Source organism: Sminthopsis crassicaudata, chromosome 3 (genome assembly GCF_048593235.1).
Source record: "Sminthopsis crassicaudata isolate SCR6 chromosome 3, ASM4859323v1, whole genome shotgun sequence".
Classification (NCBI taxonomy): Eukaryota; Metazoa; Chordata; class Mammalia; order Dasyuromorphia; family Dasyuridae; genus Sminthopsis; species Sminthopsis crassicaudata.
Window position 1 is genome coordinate 297,266,459 of NC_133619.1, and position 26,115 is coordinate 297,292,573.

General features: G+C 34.4%; 1 protein-coding gene across 1 annotated transcript in view; it reads right to left on the reverse strand.

Moving 5' to 3' along the window:
- Positions 1 to 26,115, reverse strand: part of SMS (spermine synthase) — a 70,536-nt gene that overhangs the window by 33,461 nt on the left and 10,960 nt on the right. Inside the window, exons 2-4 of the mRNA XM_074300931.1 lie at positions 7,678 to 7,798; positions 2,401 to 2,494; positions 1,680 to 1,744 (exon numbers count right to left, since the gene is read on the reverse strand). Coding sequence (XP_074157032.1) covers positions 1,680 to 1,744; positions 2,401 to 2,494; positions 7,678 to 7,798 — 280 coding nt within the window. The remainder of the gene's footprint in view (positions 1 to 1,679; positions 1,745 to 2,400; positions 2,495 to 7,677; positions 7,799 to 26,115) is intronic.

Consider the following 26,115-nt stretch of genomic DNA (forward strand, 5'->3'; position numbering starts at 1 on the left):
CATTCTCCAATTGATAATATCTCCAAAAGATATGAACAATTTTCAGACAAACTAAAGCCATTTCTAGTCATATGAAAAAATGCTCTAAATCACTATTGGCTAAAGACCTGAAATGCAATAAGACCCCTCTGAGGTACCAATATGCATCTCTCAGATTGACTAAGATGACAGGAAAAAAATGATAAATATTAGAGGAGTGTGGGAAAACCAGGAGACTAATATATGGTTGATGGACTTGTGAGCTGATCCAACCATACTGGATAATAACATGGAACTATGCTCAACTGTGCATACCCTTTGATTCAACAGTGTTTCTACTGGACTTGTATCCCTAAGAGATCTTAAAGGAGGGAAAGGGACCCACATGTGCAAAAATGTTTGTGGCAGCCCTTTTCTTAATGACATGGAACTAGAATAGATACCCATTAGTTGGAGAATGGCTGAATAAGTTGCAGTATATGAATGTTATGGCATATTATTGTTCTTTGAGAAATGATCAACAGGATGATTTCAGAGAGACCTGGAGAGACTTACATCAACTGATGCTGAGTGAAATGAGCAGAACGAGGAGAACATTGTACATAGCAACAAGATTATGTGATGATCAACTGATGGACTTGGCTCTGTTTTCAATATCAAGGCGATTTCAGGCCAATTCCAATCAGAACTTGTGATTTGCATCAAAAAATAGGACTATGGGAACTGAATGGGGATCACAACATAGTATTTTCACCTTTTTTGTTGTTTGCTTGCTTTTTATTTTCTTTCTCATTTTTTTTTCCTTATTGATCTGATTTTCTTATGCAGCACAATAAATATGGAAATATGTAAAGAAGAATTGTGCATGTTTAATATATTGAATTACTTGCTGTCTAAGGGAGGGAGTGAGGAAAGGGAGAAAAATTCGGAACACAAGGTTTACAAGAGTGAAAGCTGAAAATTATCTTTGTATATATTTTGAAAATAAAAAGCTATTTTTTAAAAGTTAATTACTTTGGGAAGAGAAAAATTTTTTTTTAATATATACAAAGTCAGAGAAAATCTCTTTATAAATAATTAAAACAGAAACCCTTGAGTCTCTAATTGAAAAATCCATCAATGCCTTGATAGCAGCACTTGCAGATTAGAAACTCAATCATAAAGCTATAACAAGAGTCAATAGTAGAAATCTAGATCCTCTGATTACATAGTCAATGCTTCATAACTCCTGGCCTTAAGAAATTAAAAATCAAGTCAACAAACATTAAGCACCTACAATGTTCCAAGAATTCTGAGTTACATATGTTGCTTTAATAAATAAAATTATCTATATGATATATAAAACACAGACCTCAGAGAGATTGAATGCTACTTTAAGGTAAAACCTTTTTTTTTTTACTGAGACTTCTATTTAATCCAATTACAATATAAACTGGTTTTTCCTTCTTTTTTGTATTCCTACAGGCAGTGCCTGCTATATAGTAAACACTTAAACATAAATTCCTGGTAACATCCAAAAAGAAGGTCAAAACTAAAAACTAAGCTCTAGAACTTGCCTGATGATAAAACCAGGACCTCATAGCATCATCTAACATTTCCTGTCTACTTGAGCTTGAGTTTCTTTCTACACCTTGGGTAGATCATGTCTGGATATAATACAAAAAAGGATAAAACAATACTCAAACAGACTTAAGACTCACCGTTTTAACCTTCCAATACTGCCCTCACAGAGTTCTTTCATTCTTTCTTCTAATTTGTTTAATAGCTACAAAAAAGAAAAAAGGAACTTATTATACAGGCAGCTTGATATGTTGTCAACTGGTAAAAAGCTATCAAAATAGCTTTTATTTCCACAGCATGACAATAGACTTATCTGAGCTTATATGAAATCTGAATTAGGACAGATTTCCCCCTCCAACCAAAAAAAAAAAAAAAGTCCAAATACCTAGGCTTGTTGACAGAAATCTAAGTTAAAAATTCAGAAAGGGATTATGACTATTCAAAGACTAGAATCCTGAGTCAATTCAGCACCATGCCCAACCCAACCCAGTTCTCTCCAGAAACAGATTAAACTTCAGATAACTCCAGTCAGTGTTTGAGGAGAGAGAGGAAGATTAAAGGGAAAGAATATTCAGATTTTTAACTTTCCTTCTGTGTTCTCAAAAATCAAAGACCAAAAACAAAATATTAAAAAATAAATTTTACAGAGGGGAGGGAGGGTGGAAGAACAATCTGTCTATGTCCTAAATCACCACTGCCAGAAAACAATTTTCAGTAAACTACAGATGAATAGAAAATAAATTTTAACATGGGAGCTAGAAAATGGGGAAAGGGAAAAAAAAAAAAAAAAAGGGCAAAAAATTGAGGGCATTTAGGGTTAGGGTTAGGGTTATATTTGGATAAAAAGCAAGAAATACCTACATTGTCAATTTCTTCTCTTCCTTTCAAATCATTGTTGTAACTTTGTACGTCCATCAACACTAATCCATGTGGGTAAATTCTCAGACTGGCGAAACTAAGAGAAAAATTTCAGATTTTAATGTTTGGTATTTAAGAATGGCATAAAGTAGAAAGTTTGCAATTTCTGTGAAATGGACTTTTTTGCTTTTTAAAAAATTTTTCCTATCCAAATGCTATCAATTTAAGTGTTCTCTAAGCTAATCTTTTCCTTAAAATAAGAAATCTAATTTAAATTTCTCTTAAAGGATGGCTAAGATAGAGGTGGGGCTCTTCTATGAGTACTTTTAAGTCTTACCAAAAATTATAATCTTGTCATATTTAAGACTTAAGACAAGATTATCATTTTTGGTATGTACAGGAAGACCAATGGTGGGGAAAAACACTGAAAATTGTAATGGACAGACAAGACACATTACATTTAAATTTTCAAGGGTTTAACTATCTAAGTAGAACCAAAAGAACATTGTACACAGCAACAAGATTATGTGATGATCAACTGTTACATACTTGGCTCTTTTCAACAATGAGGTGATTGATTCAGGCCAATTTCAATACACTTGTGATGAAGAGAGCCATCTGCATCCAGAGACAAGACTATGGGGATTGAATGTGGATCATAAAGTATATTCACCTTTTTTTTGTTGTTTTGATTGTTTTTTTTCTCATTTTTTTTCTTTTTGATATGATTTTTCTTGTGTAGCATGATAAATGTGGAAATATATTTAGAAGAATTGCACTTGCTATCTAGGAGAGAGGAGAGGTGAGCAAAGAAGAAAAATACCGAACAAGGTTTTTCAAGAATGGTATATTTTGCATGTATTTTGAGAAATAAAAAGTTATTATTAAAAAAAGAAAAAGTTTTAAAAAAAAAAGCTTTAACTATCCATTTCAGGTAAGAAAGTTATAGAAGGAAAAGTTAGGAATGTGTAGTAGTAATTTAGGAGTACTTAAAAGATTTGGAGGGCACATTTAAGGCCTCTGCCTCACAAAGGGTTGGTAACAGGAAAGCAAAAACAGCCCCTGGGATGAAACTCAATAACTCTTGACAATATAAACAAACAAAAAAAAATATATATATATATATAAGCAAATATTATATGTAATAACAACTAATGAGCTTGAGTTTAAGAAATGTATTTCCCTACACATTGTCTGCCCAGGACAGGAAGATCATAGGCAAAAGGTTGGGATCAGTTAAGTATTAGTTAGTTTTGCTGATTTGCTGATTTTTTTTCTTCTCCCAAAAGGGATGACTCATTGGCTGGTGGTAGAATATCTAGAATATCTGATACTTGAGATAAAGGGAGAAGAAGATTCTTTTTTACTAATGCAAAATCTTTCTAATCTTTCCTTCAATAAAACTGATTTCAACAGTACATTTTCTTCATATTTCTTCTTCCACTATTCCCAGCAATCATTCACTTCCTTTTGTGCATCTTCAATTTCTTCTTCATGACTTGTAGAAGTACCAAATTAATAGTTTTCTTTGAAAAATCAGGGAAGGCTTCAAGGATCACATAATATTTGAATTGAATTTGAATGTAGAAACACCTCAAAAAAGGTTAGACATTTTAGTCACAGTCTCAGCAAGGGGAAGCAGAGAGAGCACAGGGTAATGTTCCAAGGAAAAAAAGTCTGAGTTTGGCTAGAGTATGTACAAAAGGGAGTGGCATGATATGGTTGGAATGGGAGACTGGTGCCAGCCTGTGAAAAGCCTTGACTGCCAAGCAAGGGAGAATGAATTTTTCTCAAGAAGCAAAAAAAAAATAATTCTCAGATCATAGATTCGGGGAAAAAAAAGTCCTTCAAGAAACTGAAACCCAGAGCCATTAAATGTCTTGCTCAAACTCACACAAAACAAGTCTAGGAAGACAAATCCCACTCACTATACCTTGCTACCTCTCATAAGTTAGAGAGATTTTTGGTTTTTTTGTTTTTGTAATTATTTTTCTTTAAAAATTTAAAAAATTTATTTTAATTTATTTCATTTTAATTTAAATTTTATTTTTTATTACAGCTTTTTATTTACCAGATATATGCATGGGTAATTTTTCAGCATTGACAACTGCAAAACCTTTTGTTCCAACTTTTCCCCTCCTTCTCCCCACCCTCTCCCCTAGATGGCAGGTTGACCAATACATGTTAAGTATGTTAACGTATAAGTTAAATACAATATATGTATACATGTCCAAACAGTTGTTTTGCTGTACAAAAAGAATCAGACTTTGAAATAGTGTACAATTAACCTGTGAGGGAAATCAAAATGCAGGCAGACAAAAATAGAGGGATTGGGAATTCTGTGTAGTGGTTCATAGTCGTCTCCCAGAGTTCTTTCGCTGGATGTAGCTGGTTCAGTTCATTACTGCTCTATTGGTGGCCACATCCATCAGAAGTGATCATCATACAGCATTGTTGTTGAAGTGTATAGCGATCTCCTGGTTCTGCTCGTTTCACTCAGCATCAGTTGATGTAAGTCTCCCCAAGCCTCTCTGTATTCCTCCTGCTGGTCATTTCTTACAGAGCAATAATATTCCATAACCTTCATATACCATAATTTACCCAACCATTCTCCAATTGATGGAGATCCACGTAGTTTCCAATTTCTAGCCACTACAATAGAGCTGCCACAAACATTTGGCACATACGGGTCCCTTTCCCTTCTTTAGTACTTCCTTGGGATATAAGCTCAGTAGTGACACTGCTGGATCAAAGGGTATGCACATTTTGATAACTTTTTGGGCATAGTTCCAGATTGCTCTCCAGAATGGCTGGATTCTTTCACAACTCCACCAACAATGCATCAGTGTCCCAGTTTTCCCATATCCCCTCCAACATTCATCATTATTTGTTCCTATCATCTTAGCCAATCTGACAGGTGTGTAGTGGTATCGCAGAGTTGTCTTAATTTGCATTTCTGTTAGAGATTTTTTAAAATGCATCAAACAAGGTAGTCTGGCAAAAGCATGAAGAATATATGTTAAGAGGAAGAAAAAAAAGGAAACAGATCTATCAGATCAATTGAGGTGGGTAGAAATCAAAGCCCACATCAGAGAGGAAAACAAAATTTAAGAACATCTTTCCTTTCTTGTGAACCTTGGAGTCTAACTGGCCCAGTCTCAAACACTGCAGGGTTTCTTCTCTGATTGAAAAAAAAAAAAATACATTATATTATTTTATGTCTTTTGGGAAAAAAATGTGCTGTTTTAAGGTATATTGGACTGCTTGCTGTCTTGGGGAAGAAGGGGAGAAGAAAAATTTGGAACAAAGATTTTGCAAATGTAAATGTTGAAAACTATAAAAAAATACATTATATTATTTTATGTCTTTTGGGGAAAAAATGTGCTGTTTTAAGGTATATTGGACTGCTTGCTGTCTTGGGGAAGAAGGGGAGAAGAAAAATTTGGAACAAAGATTTTGCAAATGTAAATGTTGAAAACTATATTTGCAGGTATTTGGGAAAATTTAAAAAAAGAAAAGAAAAGAAAAATTTTTGGACATGGCCATTATGTTAATTTGGCTTGATCATACTTCTGTGTTTCAGTGGGGTTTTTTCCTGTCAATTTTTAGAGGAAGAGATAAGGTGGCCAACAATGGTGACTGCTGCCCCAAAAGGAGAGACCATTGAAACTCTTAAATACCTAGAGAACACTTTAAAAAAGCACAAGCAAGTTATGTGTAGAATTTATTCTTTTCTCTAAAAACTTTTCTTCTAAAAAAAAGGAATTTATGATTACATACCACGGGCATACCCTTTAATCCTCAAGGGCAGGCAATAGTAGAGAGAAGAAACAGAGACATTAAGACACTCCTCCAAAAACAAAAGAAAGGGGGAGCCACGGGTAACCCTAGAGAACTTCTAAATTTAGTTCTCTATACCATTAATTTTTAATTTTTGACAAAGATGCCCTGGCTCCAGCAGACAGGTTTTATAACCCACTGGAAGGGCAGTGTGGGCAGTTCCACTCTCTTCAGATAATCGCCAGGTGATGTGGAGAGACCCAGAAAGTGGTGAATGGAAGTGACCAGATAGGTTAACTGCTTGGGGGAGAGGGTTTGCTTGTATCTCCACAGCTGGAGAAGGAATCAGATGGGTGCCAACGAGCTGTATTCACCTTGTCCATCAGAGAGAGACAGAGCAGACCCTTGAAATGAAGGAGAAGACCCAAGAAACATCCGGTGGTTCCGTTGCTGACTATGTCCACCACTGAAAGAACCTGGCAGTTATGGCGTTTGACCCATGGACATCAAAAATTCCTCAGGAATCATTGGATTCTCTGAGACATCATAAGACTGTTGCAGGACTTCAAAAACTTGTGGGGATAATTGGATTCCCTGACACGTGTACCCATGGAAGGTGTATGTGTGACTGATATTTACATGCCCTCCTTCTAAGACTTAATCTTTTACAAAACTGTGTTGATTTATATTGTTTGTTATATCACTACTTGCATGTACAATTCATGTTTGTTACACCACATCGAGTCTGCACTGACTATGGGGAGACTCATCACTAATAGCCTCTGCGTTATTGCTATGTGCTTGTGTAATACCTCCCATGTTGATGGGTTTGTGCATACTTGTCTCTAATAAGGCCTTTCAACCCAGAAACCCGCTAGCAAATCCCCACTTCTCTTTGGTGCTTTTCATCTCCCTTCCTGAGATGTTGGGGAGGGCGTGATTATCTCCTTTTAAGTGCTTTCATCTCCCCTCCTGAGAAGTCAGGGGGGGCGTGTTCACCTCCTTTTTGGGGTTCTCACCTCCCTGAAAAGTCAGGGATGATGTGACCACCTGTGGTCTAAAACAAAAGAAAGTGGGAGATGTAAAGGGCTAGAACTGAGCAAATGCACTTGGATAATGGAGCACATGAGACTAATTGCCAATTGAACTGTTCTCTATTAACTTGTTTGAAGGTTGACCCTCCCCAGCTGTTCTGTGCTGACTTGATTGGTGGGACAAAGAGGGGGAAGTGACGTGTGTAGAAGAGGAGGAGGAAGAGGAATTGAGACACAGAAGCGGACTCAGTCTCTCTGGGCGTTTGAGGGAAGGTTTGTGTGAGGTTGCTAGGCATAAGCCCCTGACCTTAACCGTAAAAGATCAAGAATAAAGACTTTTAGTGATCCTGACGCCAGATGATTTCTGGGAAGACAGAGTTCCAGCATTTTGGCGCCCAACGTGGGCGCCAATCTTGTGTTCTGCTGTGTTTAAGCCCAAAATATTTTTTAAAAAGATCTTACTTACCTGCCATTTTTGTTAATATAGGTTGCTAAATATCCATGTTCTTCCCAAGAATGAATTGTTTCTGTCATTGCTTGCTCTTCAAAAACAGATTGTAGACCTTTAAGAATGGCATCTCCATCAGCTGTAAGAAAAAAAAGGGGCAGGGGAAACAAGGTTAAAGAGAAAACAAAAAAAGGTCATGATCAACTAAGAAATTTTAATATTTCACTCATAACCTGCATTGAAAGGGGGACACTAATACCTGATAGATGAAGCTATGTATGAATTGAACCAACCAATCTAAAAACTCATTTATGCTGTGACACACATCCTTTTTGCCCCCAAAAACCTACCTATGGGCACATGAAATCAAAGACCGAAAGGACATTAATTTATATTTTATAACACTGATATGTATATTCAACAGTTTTACCCAAGATGTAAAGAATATAATGAATTACTTTCAAAATTTTGTAACTTTGAAATTTAATTTTGTTATGGAATTAAATTCACAGTAAAAACAGTATTTGAAGCAGTTCTTTTGTTGGAGCAGAGCTGGAAACAAAGTGGATGCAGTGATTAGGGAATAACTAAAATAGTAGCTCACAAATAATGGAAAATTACTAGGCTATAAGAATGAATAAAGAAGCAAGGGAGCAAATGTTTAGTGATTCAAAGGAAAGCACACAGAACCAGAAAAACCATACACATAAACAATACTATTACAATGAAAATGAAAAAACAACAAAGAAAACCTAATTACAATGACCAAGTCAGGCTCTATCTCCAGTCTTTTTCAGGAATGGGGAACCATGCACATACTATCTTACTTTATTGCCACCCTAAGGGCACACAAACCAGCCTAGCTGAAGCACCAGAAACACTCTGAAATAGAGATAAGAGATAGCATGCTAATTTAAAAACCACCTTGCCCAACCACCACTTTTCCTTAGGACCCAATTTTAAATGCATGAACTATGCAGAATCAAAAAGAAACCCAATTATATTGAAATAGTTATCAAAATAATTTATAAAACAAGTTAACAAACTCCAGATTGAGAACCCTGTTGTATAGATGCACAGAAAGAATAAAAAAGAAATTCGTGAAAATCCACACTTCTAAATTCAATGAGTATCAAAAGAACTAGCTCAAGAGATGAAGAAATTATATGGTATAAGACAGAAGAAAACCCTCAAGAATACAGGGGATTGGACAAGTTCAGAGAGCATACATAATGCTATTGGACAGCTAAGCAGAAAATAAGAGAAAATGACTTAAAAAGAAATAGATGATCTTTTTATGTGATTTTTGAGCTGCAGGAAAAAAAGCAAAACAAAACAAAACAAGACAAAACAAAACAAAACAAAACAAAACAAAACAAACAAAAAAAAAAAAAAAAACCAAAACCTGAAAATATATAGAGCTAAAGAAAGGATGGACAGTGATGAAATGGGGGAAGCATCTATTAACCACCTGTTTATGAACGTTTGCCAGTGAAAATAGAAAGAGAAACAGGAAAATGGTTCTTAAAATCTACAAATCTCACTTTTACCCGCTGGTGACCAAGAGCAAGTTTCAAATCTTTTTCAATCTTTGCAGTACAAAAAAAGATCAGAAAGAGGCTTATTTCAGTCAAGGGCTACAAAAATTGTCTTCCAAGAGAAAAATTAGTAAAATTTCTCTTCAAAAAGGCCTGACTTGGAATAATTTTAAAGGGAATGGACTGAATTGTACACATGTGGGGTTGCCATATAAAAGAGAAAAAAAATTTTAGACAAAAATATACACATATGCACACTTACATATAAACATATTGTTTTATATATATATATATATATATATATATATATATATATATATATATACACATACATATATATATGTATGTATGTATGTATATAAATACATGTATATGTATTTTTAAAAAATATTTATCTATATGTTCTGGATAGGATAAATGTCTTTTTCCTGAAAGGGATGCTGAGTGTCTTTCCAGATGAGATAGAAAGAACCAATTAGAATGTAATCTCCTTATAAGAAATGATTATTTATTGTATTTTTACAGCATGGAACACAGTTTAATAAATGCTTATTATGTGTCACATTGAGTGTTTCAGCTAGGAGCTTTTCTCATCTGAAAAGTAAGGATGTGTTTATTTGACCCTCAGCATCCTTTTAAATCTAATTCTATTCTAGTTTGGAATTCCTTCCTGGGCTTAAGGAACCAATCTACCCAAACTGCTTTTACTCTCAAAACTCCCAATCTTTCTAAATCATTCAAGAAGCATTTACTATAACAAAGAAAACAGCTGTTGTCAATTCCTGTCCTTAAAGCTTAGGCTCAACCCAATCAGTTTTTAGGGAAGGAAACAGGTCCAGAAGTTAAAAGTGACTTTTCTAGGTTCAGAGAAAGTAAAAAGTATTCAAAGTAGAATCTGAACTCAGGTTTTTAACTCTTAAGTCTGGCACAACCTCCAAACAATCCTGTTCCCTCATTACTGAATGCTCTTTACCCTGCTATCTTGTGTTTCTAATAGTCAAGTGTCATCAGTTGGGGAATGGCTGAATAAGTTCTAGTATATGAATGTTATGGAATATGGAAACAATCAGCAGGATGATTTTTAAAAGGCCTAGAGAAGCTTACACAAACTGATACTAAATGAAATGAGCAGAACCAGGAGATCATTATACAACAAGATGATTATGTGATGATCAACTGTGATGGACTTGGGTTGTCAACAATGAAGTGATTCAGGTTAATTCCAATGGACTTGAGATGGAGAGAGCCATCTGAATCCAGAAGGAGTACTACGGAGACTGAATGTGGATCACAGCACAGCATTTTCACTTTTTTGTGGTTGTTTGCTTGCTTGTTGTTTTCTTCTCATTTTTTTCCTTTTTGATCTGATTTTTCTTATGTAGCATGATAATTGTGGAAATATGTATAGACGAATTGCATATGTTTATCCTATATTGGATTACTTGCCATCTAAAAGGGGGTGGGGAGAAGGGAAGGAGATAAATTTGGAACACAAGGTTTTGCAAGAGTGAATGTTGAAAACTATCTTTGCATGTTTTGAAAATAAATTTATATATATATATATATATATATATATATATATATAAATATATAACATACCCAAATGACTGTAATCTATATCAAAACTAGTTCCTTGGGAAACCACAAGTCTAAAAACGCTTAGCTTAAGATTTTGTTCTAATTCTACTTTGCACTGCTCTGTCCAAATTCTTTTAAACATTCTCCTGAATGGCAAATCTTAAATCTCTAAAGATAGAATCCACTTTTTTAAAAAAGCACAAAGTCATATAAAACAAAATTTGGTGAGTAAGTTGTGAGATCAAGTTAGATATATAATATAGCTTTTTGAAAAATTAAAAAATGCTGTAAAAAAAATTAGTCTGGATCTGTCTTTAAAATAAAATTCTATCCTCCCAATAAGTATGGAACATGCTTGAAAACAATTCTGTAATGTATAGCCTGTCTTATTATATTTAATACAGTCAATATCATTTACAATTTTATGATGCTGGAATAGAAGGAAACAATATACCAAGGTATGCTGCAGGTCGTAGTTGCTCTGTATCCTGTGACTAAAGACTGGAGAATACAAAGGAAAATGATGGTCCCTATCTTCAAAGAGCTTACATTTTATTTTAGAAATATGCATATTATTGTGTTATTATGCTATTCATGCTAATATGTGTTTGGTTATCCTTTGTTCTCAAAGAAGACCATGACAGCAGGGATCATGACACACGCAAGCAAGTTGGATTGCAGTCTACAAATCAAAAAAAAAAAAAAAAAAAAAAAAAAAAAAATTCTATAAAAAGAGCATTTCTATATAATGACAAATCTAAGAGACAATAAATGGAAGGGAAATACTATTCAAAATAGCAACTAAAAGCATAATATATTGAAGGATCATTCCATCAAAGAACAAACTTGTATATCTCCAATTACCAAGTGATCCTTAAAAAAATATAGACCATCTAAAATGGCTGAAGGTAGACACCTAAGTTAAGCAAAAGCTATAGAGGGCTGGCCCTGGAGACAGGAGGACTTAAGTTCAACCTTGCTGCCCCACCCTAACAGAAGGTACTCAAAACAGGAATTCTGATGAGATCTAAGGAGAAATCCAAGCCCCCAGGAAGCAAGTCTTAACTTAACCAAAGTTAAGATTAAGACACTTATAAGCTGTATGATCTAGGAAAGCAAGATATTCTCCTAAAGTTTGCCTTAGTTCCTCATCTGTAATATGAGCTGCAGAGGGAAATGCTAAACCATTTCAGGATCTCTGCCAAAATGGCTATGTGACTATAATACTAAAGATCATACCATTGAGAAGTTAGCTGATCAGATAAAATTTACCTTTTCCCAAACATAGGTAGACATAGTTTTTATCAATAAAAGAATAAGCTGCATATAATCACATATTTTAATTACATGAAACTGAAGAATTTCTGCACAAATTAATGAACCTATGTAAGACCAAACAAAAAGTAATCAAATGGAATTAAAATCTTTTGATCAAACTTCTCAGCATTGATAAATGTGGAAATAAATGCACATGTTTAATGTACATTGGAATAACTTACTATCTAAGGAAGGAAAATGAGGGAAAGGAAAGAAAAATTTGGAGCACCAAGTTTTACAAGGGTAAATGTTGCAAACTATTTTTGCATGTATTCTGAAAATACAAGGCTATTATTAAAAAAAAAAAAAAAACTCAGATAAGGGGTTGATAAGAGATAAGGGTGATGGAGAGAGCCATTCATTCACATCCAAAGAAAAGAAGGATTACGGGGACTGAACGTGGATCATAACACAGTATTTTCACCTTTGTTGTTCCTGTTATTTACTTGTTTTTCTTTCTCGTTTTTTTCCCCTTTTAATGTGATTTTCCTTAAGCAGCATAATGTGGAAATATACTTAGAAAAATTACACATGTTTAATCTATACTGAATAACATGCTCTCTAGGGGAGTGGGAGGAGGGAGAAAAATGTGGAACACATGGTTTTGAGGGTGAATGTTGATCTTAGGGATGTGGCTCTTTTCAAGGATGAGGTGATTCAGGCCAGTTCCAATAGATTTGTGAATCATCTGTACCCAGAGAAAGGCCTCTGGGAACTGAATGTGGATCACAACATAGTATTTTCACCTTCTCTGTTGTCATTTGCTTGGTTTCCTTCTCATTTTTTTTTTCCTTTTTGAACTGATTTTTCTTATGCAGCACGATAAATGTGGAAATGTTTAACATAGATTATTTACTGTGTAGGGGAGGGGAGAGGGGGAAGGGAGAAAAATATGGATCACAAGGTTTTACAAGGGTAAATGTTGAAAACTCTTTGCATATTATTATGAAAATAGTTACTATTTAAAAAAATAAAAAAAAGAATGAATATTGAAAACGATTGCATGTATTCTGAAAAATAAAGCTATTATTATAAAAATTAATTAAACATAAAAATAAAAAATAGCCTGGAGGAGGCTACCTCCTACCTAAGGCCTTCCTGATATCCCTAGGTGTTAAGCATCTTATCCTGCTGCAAGTTTATATGAATGAATCTTCCCAGTAGAATATAAAAAGTTCTTTTCAGATTTCTTTCCCATATTTGTACCCACTACTTCAATTAGGAAATATCTTGGGGCAGCAGCTAGATGTTGCAGTGAACAGAGCACCAGCCCTGGACGCAGGAGGATCTGAGTTGAAATGTAGGCCACACACATTTAACACTAGCTGTGTGACTCTAGGCAAATCACTTAACTCCAATTGCCTCACACTCAAAAAAAAAAAAAAAAAAAAAAAAAAAAAAAAAAAAAAAAGGCAGGAAATGCCTTAACAAATGTTTGTGATAATGAATGTATAGATTTATTCTTTGAAGAATTATGGAATACTTCTTTTCTCCTTAGTTGCCCTTCAGCTATCCTCAGATCTCAGAATGTTCACATTTTCAGGTGCACAGCACTACAACTACACAAATCATCAGTGCTCAAAACTAAGAGGGGAGAGGGCTCAGTTGAATCATTTAAATTCTAGTTAATTATTCAGTATTTTAGAAACATATCTGGCATTTAAGTGGTATGGCAGGTAGAAAAGCTAACTTCTAACCACTTAAAAAAAAAAAAAAAAAACCCACCTGAAAGTGTTCTGCTAACTCTAAAGATCAAAGACTGCATAGAATGATGACTACACTTGGCAAAAGATGAAGAGATTTTTACTAAGCACAAGGACAAAGTATAAACATTAGCACAGTGGTGGAAAGATGCCCAACACTCTTTCAATCCAGTTCTGTGCTGCTTTTAAAAAGTTTTTTTTTTATCATTTTATTCATATTGAAGTATTAGTTTAATAGTGATAAGTGATTTTTGAACTTAAAAATATGTTCATGACCATAGTAATGGCAGAATTATTTTTAAGGCAAAAGCAAAAATTAAATTTAAATTGTCTTCTCTTCCTGATCACTAGGAACATACCCCCACATTCAGGCTAATACAGCTGATAATAATAATACAGCTGAGGCTCATCTTAATAGGAATTAAAATTTTCTTAAAAATCTTTGTGTTTTGAGTCTAGTATAAATATGCTCAGGTAAGTATTCCTTGTATTGGGACCTTGAAGTCCTGAACAACTCCAGTGTAGATTTTCTTATGTCATAATCATTAGATGGAGAAGTAAAGGGAGGAAATGAAAACATGCAGGAAGATGGTAACATTAATAGACATAAAGAAAGGACCTTAAACTTTGAAAAATATGGGATCAAAGTAATGAAAAACAGGATCCTAGAGGACTCATCATAAAACATGCTACCCAATACTTGAGATGGGAGTGTAGATGGAGACATTTTTCTTTTTGAACTTGATTTGATTTGAACATATCTGCAACAGAAGTTATTTGTTGTTGTTGTTGTTATGGGGAGAGAACATTTTATGGAAAAACAAAATGTATTAGAGTTTGGGGGTTTTTTAGGTGTTTCAATATAGCAAGATCTTAGCTCTTCTCAGCATTACAGAGATTTATTTAAGACAATGCCAACAGGCTTGGGATCCACATCCAGAGAAAGAACTATGAAACTGAATGTGGATTGAAACATATTTTCACCTTTTTTATTTTGTGTTGGGGCTTTTTTGGTGATTTTTTTCCCTTTTGTTCTGATTTTTCTTTCACAACATGATCAATATGGAAATGTTTAAAATAACTGTACATGAATATATAAAATCAGATTATTTGCTTCCTTGGGGAAGGGAGAAGGGAGGGAAAGAGAAAAAAACAAGTTACAAGACCTCATATCTAAAATAGATAATTGATTCGAATTTAAAAAACTACAAGCCACTCCCAAATGATAAATGGTCAAAGGATATGAACAATTTTCAGACAAAGAAATTAAAGCCATTTCTAGTCATGGTAAATCACTATTGATTAAAAGAAATGCAAATTAAGGCAACTCTTTGTCTTAGAAGGTACTTCACACCTCTAGATTGGCTAAGATGACAGGAAAATGATAATGATAAATGTTGGAGGGGATGAGGGAAAACTAGGACATTAATACATTATGGATGGAGTTGTGAACTGATCCAGCCATTCTGGAGAGCAATTTGGAACTATGCCCAAAGGGCTATCAAACTACCTTTGATTAAAGGAAGGAAAGTGACCTACACAAAAATGTTTGTAGCAATCCTTTTTGTAGTGGCAAGGAATTGTAAACTGAGTGGATACCCAATGGTTAGGGAATGGTAGATATTATAGGACAATATTATTGTCCTATAAAGAATGATCCTCAAGCTGATTTCAGAAAGGCCTGATTTCAGAGACTTATTATGAACTGATACTAAATGAAGTGAGTAGAACCAAGAGAACACTGAACACAGCAACAATAAGACTGTGATGATCAACTGTGATGGACTTGGCTCTTTTAACAATGAGGTGAATTGAGGCCATTTCCAGTAGATTTCTGGACAGAACTATCCACACATCGAGAGAAAGGACTATGTGGATCACAATATAACATTTTCACCTTTTTTTGTTTTTTTTCTTTCTTTTTTCCCCTTGAACTAATTTTTCTTGTGCAGCATGAATAATATGGAAAGAATTGTACATGTTTAACCTCTATTGGATTTCTTGCTATCTAGGGGAGGGGGGAAGGGAGAAAAATTTGGAACAAAAGGTTTTGCAAAGGTGAATGTTGAAAACTGTCTTTGCATGTATTTAGAAATTTTAAATGACATCATTTAAGCACCAAAAAACAAACAAAACAAAAATACCATTATTAACCTCATTTTATAGATGAAGAAACAGAAGTTCAGCTACTTGCCCAAAGTCCCATTGCTTTGAAGTTTCTGAGGCAAGTTTCGAAGTCAGATCCCCCGACTCCATCATACAGTCTCTAACCACTGAACTACTTGGCTACCATATGTTAAATGTCTAGAGAGAAATCTGTTTCCTGGTTCTAATAATGGAGAACTCACACTTGTTAAGGTGGTAGCATTTATACATTGGAAGATCACTGTTCTCAATTTCCTGATATGGAACTGAATGAAATCAGCCTTTTTGTCTGGCACATTGTTAAGCATTATGTTAGCTATTATGACGAGGAAGTGCTACATTCGGGTTCTGTCTCTTGAGGAAAAACAGAATGAGTAAGATCCTTTTACATGGCAGTTGGGTGGCTCAGTGAAACATTCTGCCTCAGAACTTCCTAAGTGTATGAGATGGAGCAAGTCCTTTATCCCAGTTTGCCTCAGTTTTGTCTATTGTAAATTAGGGATAATAACAATAATTACTTTTCAGAATTGCTCTAACAATAAGACATTTTTAAAGAATTTAGCACAGTGCCTGGCCCATAGTAGGAACAATTTAAATGCTTATTCACTCACTTTCTCTTTTCCTTTCTACTTAAGGGCCCTTTCAAATACTTGAAGGCAAAACTACTGTGACTTCATTTTGGTCATGTTGGTTTTGAGATGACATTCTATCAAACTGTCCACTAGACAGTCACTGATGGAAACTGGAGTTCAGGAGAGAAGCTAGGAGGTGTGAATGTTAAAATAGACTCAGGACACAGCCTTAGGGAATATTTACAAGTGAAGATCCAGCAAAAAATAGCACAAAATAACCATGAGGCAAAGTAAAAAGAACCAACAGTATCACAAAAACCCAGAAAAAGGAAAAGGGAAAAAAGTTAAAAAGGATGAAGACAAAGAAAAGAACATCTGATTTAGCAATTAAGAGGCTTCATTATAGTTCTGAGTCAGAAGTCAGATAGTAACAAGACTGAGGAAGATGGAGGGGTGAGAAGAGGGGGAATGTAGACACTCTTTAAGAAACTTAGAAGAGATGGGGAGAAAAATATGTTGGAAAACATTCCATGGGATAGTACTAAGAAGCTTGTTTTCTTTAATTTTGTTTTAAACATGGGGGGATGGGATGGGATATATTTCTAAGTAATAAGTTAAGAACCAGTGAATAAAGAATGAAAACAGAAACTAGCTGAAGATTTAAAAAAAAAAGGCTCAAAGATACAGAAGTGGTTACATTGGACAAGAAGGATCCTCAGGATTTTTATACATTACCAACACAATCCAACAGCAAGAGATACAAAGAGAAATTCCATTCAAAATAACAGTCGATAGTATCAAATATTTGGGAATATATCTACCAAAGGAGAGTCAGGAATTATATGAGCAAAATTACAAAACACTTGCCACAAAAATAAAGTCAGATTTAAATAATTGGAAAGACATTCAATGTTCTTGGATAGGCCGAGCGAATATAATAAAGATGACAATACTCCCCAAACTAATCTATTTATTTAGTGCTATACCAATCAGACTCCCAAGAAACTATTTTAATGACCTAGAAAAAATAACAACAAAATTCATATGGAAGAATAAAAGGTCGAGAATTGCAAGGGAACTAATGAAAAAAAAGTCAGAGGAAGGTGGTCTAAGTGTACCTGATTTAAAGCTATATTATAAAGCAACAGTCACCAAAACCATTTGGTATTGGCTAAGAAATAGACTAGTTGATCAGTGGCATAGGTTAGGTTCACAGGACAAGATAGTGAATAAAAATAGCAATCTAATCTTTGACAAACCCAAAGATCCCCAATTTTGGGATAAGAATTCATTATTTGACAAAAACTGCTGGGAAAACTGGAAATTAGTATGGCAGAAACTAGGCATGGACCCACATTTAACACCACATACTAAGATTAGATCAAAATGGGTCCAAGATTTAGGCATAAAGAACGAAATCATAAATAAATTGGAGGAACATGGGATGGTTTACCTCTCAGACTTGTGGAGGAGGAAGGAGTTTGTGTCCAAGGGAGAACTAGAGACCATTATTGATCACAAAATAGAACATTTTGATTACACCAAATTAAAAAGTTTCTGCACAAACAAAACTAATGCAAACAAGATTAGAAGGGAAGTAACAAATTGGGAAAAAAATTTTACAGTTAAAGGTTCTGATAAAGGCCTCATCTCCAAAATATACAGAGAATTGACTTTAATTTATAAGAAATCAAGCCATTCTCCAATTGATAAATGGTCAAAGGATATGAACAGACAATTTTCAGATGATGAAATTAAAACTATTTCCACTCATATGAAAGAGTGTTCCAAATCACTATTGATCAGAGAAATGCAAATTAAGACAACTCTGAGGTATCATTACACACCTGTCAGATTGGCTAAAATGACAGGAACAAATAACGATGAATGTTGGAGGGGCTGTGGGAAAACTGGGACACTGATGCATTGTTGGTGGAGTTGTGAAAGAATCCAACCATTCTGGAGAGCAATCTGGAATTATGCCCAAAAAGTTATCAAAATGTGCATACCCTTTGACCCAGCCATACTACTACTGGGCTTATACCCCAAGGAACTACTAGAGAAGGGAAAGGGTCCTGTATGTGCCAAAATGTTTGTGGCAGCCCTTTTCATAGTGGCTAGAAGCTGGAAGATGAATGGATGTCCATCAATTGGAGAATGGTTGGGTAAACTATGGTATATGAATGTTATGGAATATTACTGTTCTATAAGAAATGACCAACAGGAGAAATACAGAGAGGCTTGGAGAGACTTACATCAACTGATGCTGAGTGAAACGAGCAGAACCAGAAGATCATTATACACTTCAACAATGATACTGTACGAGGATGTATGCTGATGGAAGTGGATTTCTTCAACATAGAGAAGAGCTAATCCAATTCCAATTGATTAATGATGGACAGAACCAGCTACATCCAGAAAAGGACTGGGAAATGAATGTAAACTGTTATTTTTACCTTCTGAATCCAATTCTTCCTGTGCAACAAAAAAATTCGGTTCTACACACATATATTGTATCTAAATTATACTGTAATATATTTAACATATATAAGACTGCTTGCCATCAGGGGGAGGGGGTTGGGGGAGGAAGGGAAAAAATCTGAATAGAAGTAAGTGCAAGGGATAATGTTGTAAAAAATTACCCATGCATATGTACTGTCAAAAAATGTTATAATTATAAAATAAAATAAAAAATTAAAAAAAAAAAAAAAAAAAAAAAAAAAAAAAAAAAAAAACATTGGACAAGAAGGACAAGAAGCAGCCTTTTCAGAGACCGGGATGGGAGATGTGCTGGGGGGGTGGGGGGGAGGGTTTACATATGCATGTGCATGGAGGTGGTGTTATGAGAGGCTGAAAGAGGTTTGGAACTGCTGCTGTTCAGAGTATCAATGGACAATTCTAGCTTAATTGAGAGCACATAAAGGAAACAATCATAGCTTCACGACTTCCCCCAGGTCCATTCAACCACAGGAGTAGAAGTAGAAATAGGACTAGGACTAAGAATAGGAGTATAAGTAGGACTAGGACTAGGAGTAGAAATAGGACCAAGACTAGGAGCAGAAGTAAGACTAGGAACGAGACTAAGAGGAATAAGACTAAGAGTAGGAAGAAGAGGAAGAGGAGAAAGAGAGGAATAAGACAGCCTGGCATAGCAAATAGGGCACTAGGATTATAGACTTGTGGGATCTAGGCAAGTCAAGCTAGCAAATATTTATCAAGTGTTTACTATGTGCTGGAGGACAGTGTTAAATGCTTTTTCTCTTTGATTCTCACAACAAAATTGGGAGGTAGTGCTATTACTCCCATTTTACAAATGAAGAAAACTGAAGCAGACAGGTTAAGCAACTTGCTTACCCTGGTTAATCCTGGTCTGAGCCACTCTCAAGTTCAGCTCTTGGCCTTATTCAGGATTATTGCTGCTAGTCAAAACACTGGGGGGTTTAGGGTTGGGTTTGTTTGTTTTTTTTCTTTTTTAAGGGGGGAAGAGAGGCAGATAGTATAGTAACTAAGAGCTTGAGTCATTTTTACCTTTTACCTTATTCCAAGCTAAGATAAGGGAAAGAAAACAGCAGAAGTCCCAAACAATGAGGAAGTCATACTGTTCCTTAAAAGTCTAAGAAAATTCAAAACTACAAAGAAACAATGAAAAAGGGAACAAATGAAAGTGACTAAAATCAAGGAAAAAACTTGAATTAAAAAATACAGCTTTAAAAGAAGGAAATGTATGTTGAAGTTAAAAAAAAAACTAGTGTTTTTAATATACATATATATACATATATACACACACACATACATATATATACTTAAAAATAAACTGTACCAGACAATGACTCATTTCAAATCAGAACTGAAACCAATGAGACAATTAAGTTGACTGAAAGAAAAAATTTAGAGTAAAGCATTATTATGTAAGAGATATATGGATGTGGTTCAAATAAATATTGCTTTTGAAATTCAAGGGCTTTAGTGTTTCATAAACTGTGAAAATACAGTCTATTAACTGTAAATTATAAGAATTATAAAATAAGTCAGAAGTATATTAATAATTTTTTTTTGGCTGAGGCCATTGGGGTTAAAGTGACTTGCCCAGGGCCACACAGCTAGGAAATATTAAGTGTCTGAGACCAGATTTGAACTCAGGTCCTTCTGACTTCAGGGCTGGTGCTCTATCCACTGCACCATCTAGCTGCCCCCAATTCATTTTTTTAATTGAAAACTATTAGCAACCATTGAAAGAATGTTACAGATCACTAAAAATCGAATACTAACCATAATAAAATGACTAAGAGGGCCCCCAAAAATTGGAATAGCCAATTCTAGAGGTGTTGTCTGGTACTAAATGTATTGTCAGTGGAGCTGTAAATTTTACACTAGCCAATCTGGAAAACAATATAGAATTAGGCAAATAAACGATTAGTCTCTAAACCTTTGACCCAGATATCCTATTACTAGGCATATATTCCAGGAAAGTTGATGATCACAAGACCCATAAATAATAAAATATTTATAATAGCATTTTTTGTAGTAACAAAGTAGATTAGTCAACAAATTGTTTGACAAAGATGATGTGTACCAACAGGGATCCTTATGTACATATGGTGGCCAGAGCGTCTATTTAAATTTGCCAGCAAGGGTGAATGGAATGGTTAGAGAAAGCAAGTAAGAACTAATGGATAGCAGAGAACCAGAAAAACAACAACATTTAGAAAAACAATTTTGAAAGACTTAAAAAAAATCTGGTCAAACAATCATTATTCCAGAGAACTAATAAAGTTATGCTCTCCTGACAAGAGATACTCAAGATACAGAAGGGGACTTATTTTTGAACATGGCCAAATATAATACTTATTTCTATTTCATATCTTATGGGCCTTGGATTTGCAAATTTATTACTATGTAAAAGTGTTATTTCCACCCAGACTGCTTCTAGTGTTTTATATGCATGTTATGTACACATACACATAAATCCAAGGAATTTGATGGTGAGCACAAGAATTTAAAATACTAGAAGCAGTCTGGGTGAAAATAACATTTACATAATACAAATTCATGGCTGACAGTATTGAAGCTGGAATACATTTACTACTAGAGGACTGAGACTGACCTACAGTTAATTTTAAATGGCAATGGGTGGAGTCCTAAATCCCAGTATCTACATCAGGTAATTTATATTGCCACTTGTTTTCATCAGGTGATGACTAGGATTAAGGGAGATAATGGCTACAAAAAGTGATTTGTCAATAGTCAAAGTCTAGTAATCTAATGTTTGATAAACCCCAAGATTTCAGCTATTCTGGGATAAGAACTCACTATCTGACAAAATTGCTGGGAAAACTGACCAATATCTAATACCCTATTACCAAGATAAGGTCAAAATGGATCTATGACAAACATAAAGAGTGATACTAGAAGCAAAGAGAACAAGGGATATTTTCCCTCTCAGGTCTGTGGAGAAGGGAATTTGCATTATGGAATGCAAAATGGTTAATTTTGATCATATTAAATTAAAAAAGCTTTTGTACAAACAAAACCAATACGGCAAAGATTAGAAGGGAAGCAGAAAACTGGGGGAATTTTTTTTTTTTTGCATCCAGTGTTTCTGGATTTCTAAAATATATAGAGAGAATTAACTCAAATGTACAATGCAAAGTCATGCTCAAATTTTTATAAGGTCAAAGAATATGAATAAGCAATTATTAAATGAAGAAATTAAAGCCATTTCTAGTCATATTAAAAAAATGCTCTAAATCACTATTGATTAGAGAAATGCAAATTAAAGACAACTCTGAGGTAGCACCTCATACCTCTCAGATTGGTTAAAATGTTAGGAAAAGATGATAAATGTTGGAGGAGATGTGGGAAAACGGGGACAGTGACACACTGTTGGAGGAGTTGGGAACTGAACCAACCATTCTGGAGAACAACTTGGAATTATGTCCAAAGCACTAACAAATTCTGCAAACCTTTGAATCAGCAATTGTGTCTCTACTGGGTCTGTATTCCAAAGAGATCATAAAAAAGGGAAAAGGACCCACATGTGCAAAAATATATGTAGCAAATTTTGTAGTGGCAAGGAACTGAAAATTGGTCGGAAATTGGAACTGATGGATGCCCTCAGGTAGGAAATAGCTGAATAAGCTATATACATATATGTATATGAATATAATAGAACGTTATTGTTCCATGGGAATGATAAACAGACTGATTTCAGGAAAGCCTGGAAATCGTATGAAAACTTAGTATTTTCATCTCTTATTGTTTTCTTGAGTTTTGGGGTTTTTTCCCCTTTTGATCTGAATTTTCTTGCAACTTAGTATTTTCATCTCTTATTGTTTTCTTGGGTTTTGGGGTTTTTTCCCCTTTTGATCTGATTTTTCTTGCATTGCATGCAGAATATGGAAAGAATTGTACATGTTTAACCCCTATTGGATTGCTTGCTGTCTAGAGGGGGAAAATTTTAGAATACAAGACTTTGCAAAGTGAATGTTAAAAAACTATGCATGTATTTGGAAAAATAAAAAGCTATTTAAAAAAATACAAGTTACTACCAGCTACTTTTCCATACCACCACACTCCTCCTCCTCTTCCTCCTCTTCCTCCTCCTCCTCCTCCTCCTAGTAGATGAATGAATTTCCTGACAAAGACATCTTTTCATCCTGTGGGGTTTTGGCCTTATTCTAGTCAAAGTTCCTACCCAATAAACTGCAAAAGCTTCTTTTTGGATATGCTCCACCAGTGGCTTCCTGCTAAACTTTATCACATTGTCATAGTACAAATTTTTCAATCCCAGTTCTCACATATAGTCCAATCATTGGTTATATACCCAATTTTGGATTATATATATATATATATATATATATATATATACACACACACACACACACACCCAATTTTTCCCAACATGTGTTTATTCAATTTATTTGTAATTAAGTCAAGAAATTGTAAACTCTCATAAAAATCATTAGGAGACAATATTCCAAATGCAACAAAACCCAATTTCTTCCACCTTCATGGGACCTGAAAACTAACAATAACTTGTTATTTTACGTAATTTCTTTTGAAGTTAAGTATTTAATCTATCACCCTATATCAAAAAATTTTTTCAATAACAGCTGATAAATTATTTTAATGTTTACAAAGCACTTCACAAAGCACTTCACACAAATCACCTTCTTCAATTTTCAGAAGGGCATATTCTACAGGTTATCCCACCGGTTCTCAAATTGTGATCTGAAGACCCTTTGACCCTTTCAGGTGGTCTGAGACCAAAACTATCTTCCTAATACTTAACAGAATTATTTTCCTATTAAAAAAGCTTTCAACAACATATGTGTGGTCAGATCTTCATATACATCAACCAGATTGAATGTAGAAGCAAACAAAAACCCTATGGTCTTTTATGCTAGACATTAAAGAGATTTGCAAAAATATGTAAAATAATGGCACTTTTCAACTAATTTTTTTTAATTTAATAGTTTTTATTTACCAGATATATGCATGGGTAATTTTACAACATTGACAATTGCCAAACCTTTTGTTCTAATTTTTCCCCTCCTTCCCCTCCCCCCAGATGGCAGGTTGATCAATGTTAAATATGTTAGAGTATAAATTAAATACAATATATGTATACATGTCCAAACAGTTGTTTTGGTATACAAAAAGAATCGGACTTTGAAATAGTGTACAATTAGCCTGTGAAAGAAATCCAAAATGCAGGCAGACAAAAATAGAGGGATTGGGAATTCTATGTAGTGTTTCATAGTCATCTCCCAGAGTTCTTTCACTGGGTGTAGCTGGTTCAGTTCATTACTGCTCTATTGGAATTGATTTGGTTTATCTCATTGTTGACAATGGCCACATCCATCAGAATAGATCATCATATAGTACTATTGTTCAACTAAATTTTTTTAGAAAAGTTTTCATGAAAACTGTTTATTAACATGTTTTGTTACTAAATGAACAATTTTTTTAAACTTGCAGTTTGTGCATATTTTTTTTAGAATTTCATATTCCATCACTTTTATTTTTTCCTAATTTTTTTTGTTTAACTATTATAACATTTTATTTACAAAACATATACACAGGTAATTTTCCAACATTGACCCTTGCAAAACCTTCTGTTCCAACTTTTCCCCTCCTTTCCCCCACTCCCCTCCCCTAGATGGCAAGTAGTCCAATACCTGCTAAATATGTTAAAGTATATGTTAAATACAATATATGTATACATAATTATACAGTTATCTTGCTGTTGTGCATATCCTTTGACTCAGCAGTGCCATTACTGGGACTGTATCCCAAGGAAATCATAAATAAGGGAAAAGACTCACATGTGCAAAAAATGTTTACAGCAGCTCTTTTTGTGGTAGAATTGGAAAATGATTAGATGCTCATCAATTGGAAAATGGCTGAACCAGTTGTGGTTTATGAAGATAATGGAATATTACTATTCTCTAAAAAATGGGGAACAAGATGATTTGAGAAAGGCCTGAAAAGGAACTGATACTTTGTGAAACAAGCAGAATCAGGAATACTTTGTACACAATAATGGTAAGAATGTGCAATGATCAACCAAAAAAGACATGGTTCTTCTCAGAAGTTCTGGGATCCAAAGCAATCCCAATAGACAGAAAACACCATATGCATCCAGAAAAAGAACTATGATTTTTCCCTTTTGCTCTGATTTTTCTCTCCCAATATGTTTCATGAAGAATTGTAAAAATAATTTTTAAAAATAACATCCATTGTGGCTCTTCTCAACAATGAGATGATTGAGGCCAATTCTAATGATCTTGTGATTAAGAGAGTTATCTACACCCACACCCAGAGTATCTTTGGGAACTCAGTGTGGATCACAATATAGCACTTTCACTTCTTTTGTTGTTATTTATTGGAATCTTAATTTTCTTTCTCATTTTTTCCCCTTTTTGATCTTTCTTGTGCAGCAAGATAAATATGTATGCCTATATTGGATTTACATCCATGTTTAGCATATATTGGATTATTTGTCATCTAGAGGAAGGGTTGGGGGAAAGAGGGAGAGAAATTGAAACAGAAGGTTTTGCAAGAGTCAATGATGAAAAATTATCCTTGCATATGTTTTGAAAATAAAAAGTTTTAATAAATAGTAAAAAATAAAAGAATACTAATTTTAAAAATCCAAAAAAGAAAATGTCAGTTTTAATTTCTACTATCTCCAACTTGCAAATGGGATTTCTATTGCATACATGTGAAATAACAACCTATCACTAAATCAAGTAATTTATTAGGAAACTTTAAATCAGGCTTCTGACATATTAATTGTGCAACCCTAGGTAAACCTTCTAAGCTCCCTGGGAAAATAATACTGTAATTTCACAGTAGACTTGTTCATATGCATGAGGTTCCAGATTTAAAACAAAGAAAATAAATCAAAGTTGGGATCAGCAGTTTTCATTTTTTATGTAATGTCAGTAGATATCACCCTCTTTCTTTTTAAAAAAGGTTCTTTGGGAGCCCTCGATTTTTGAGAATCCTAAAGACTCAGGCCAAAAAGTTCCCAAATCACCACATTATGACATTTGACAACTCAGTCATGGACAGTATTGCCAAAGTTCACAGACACAA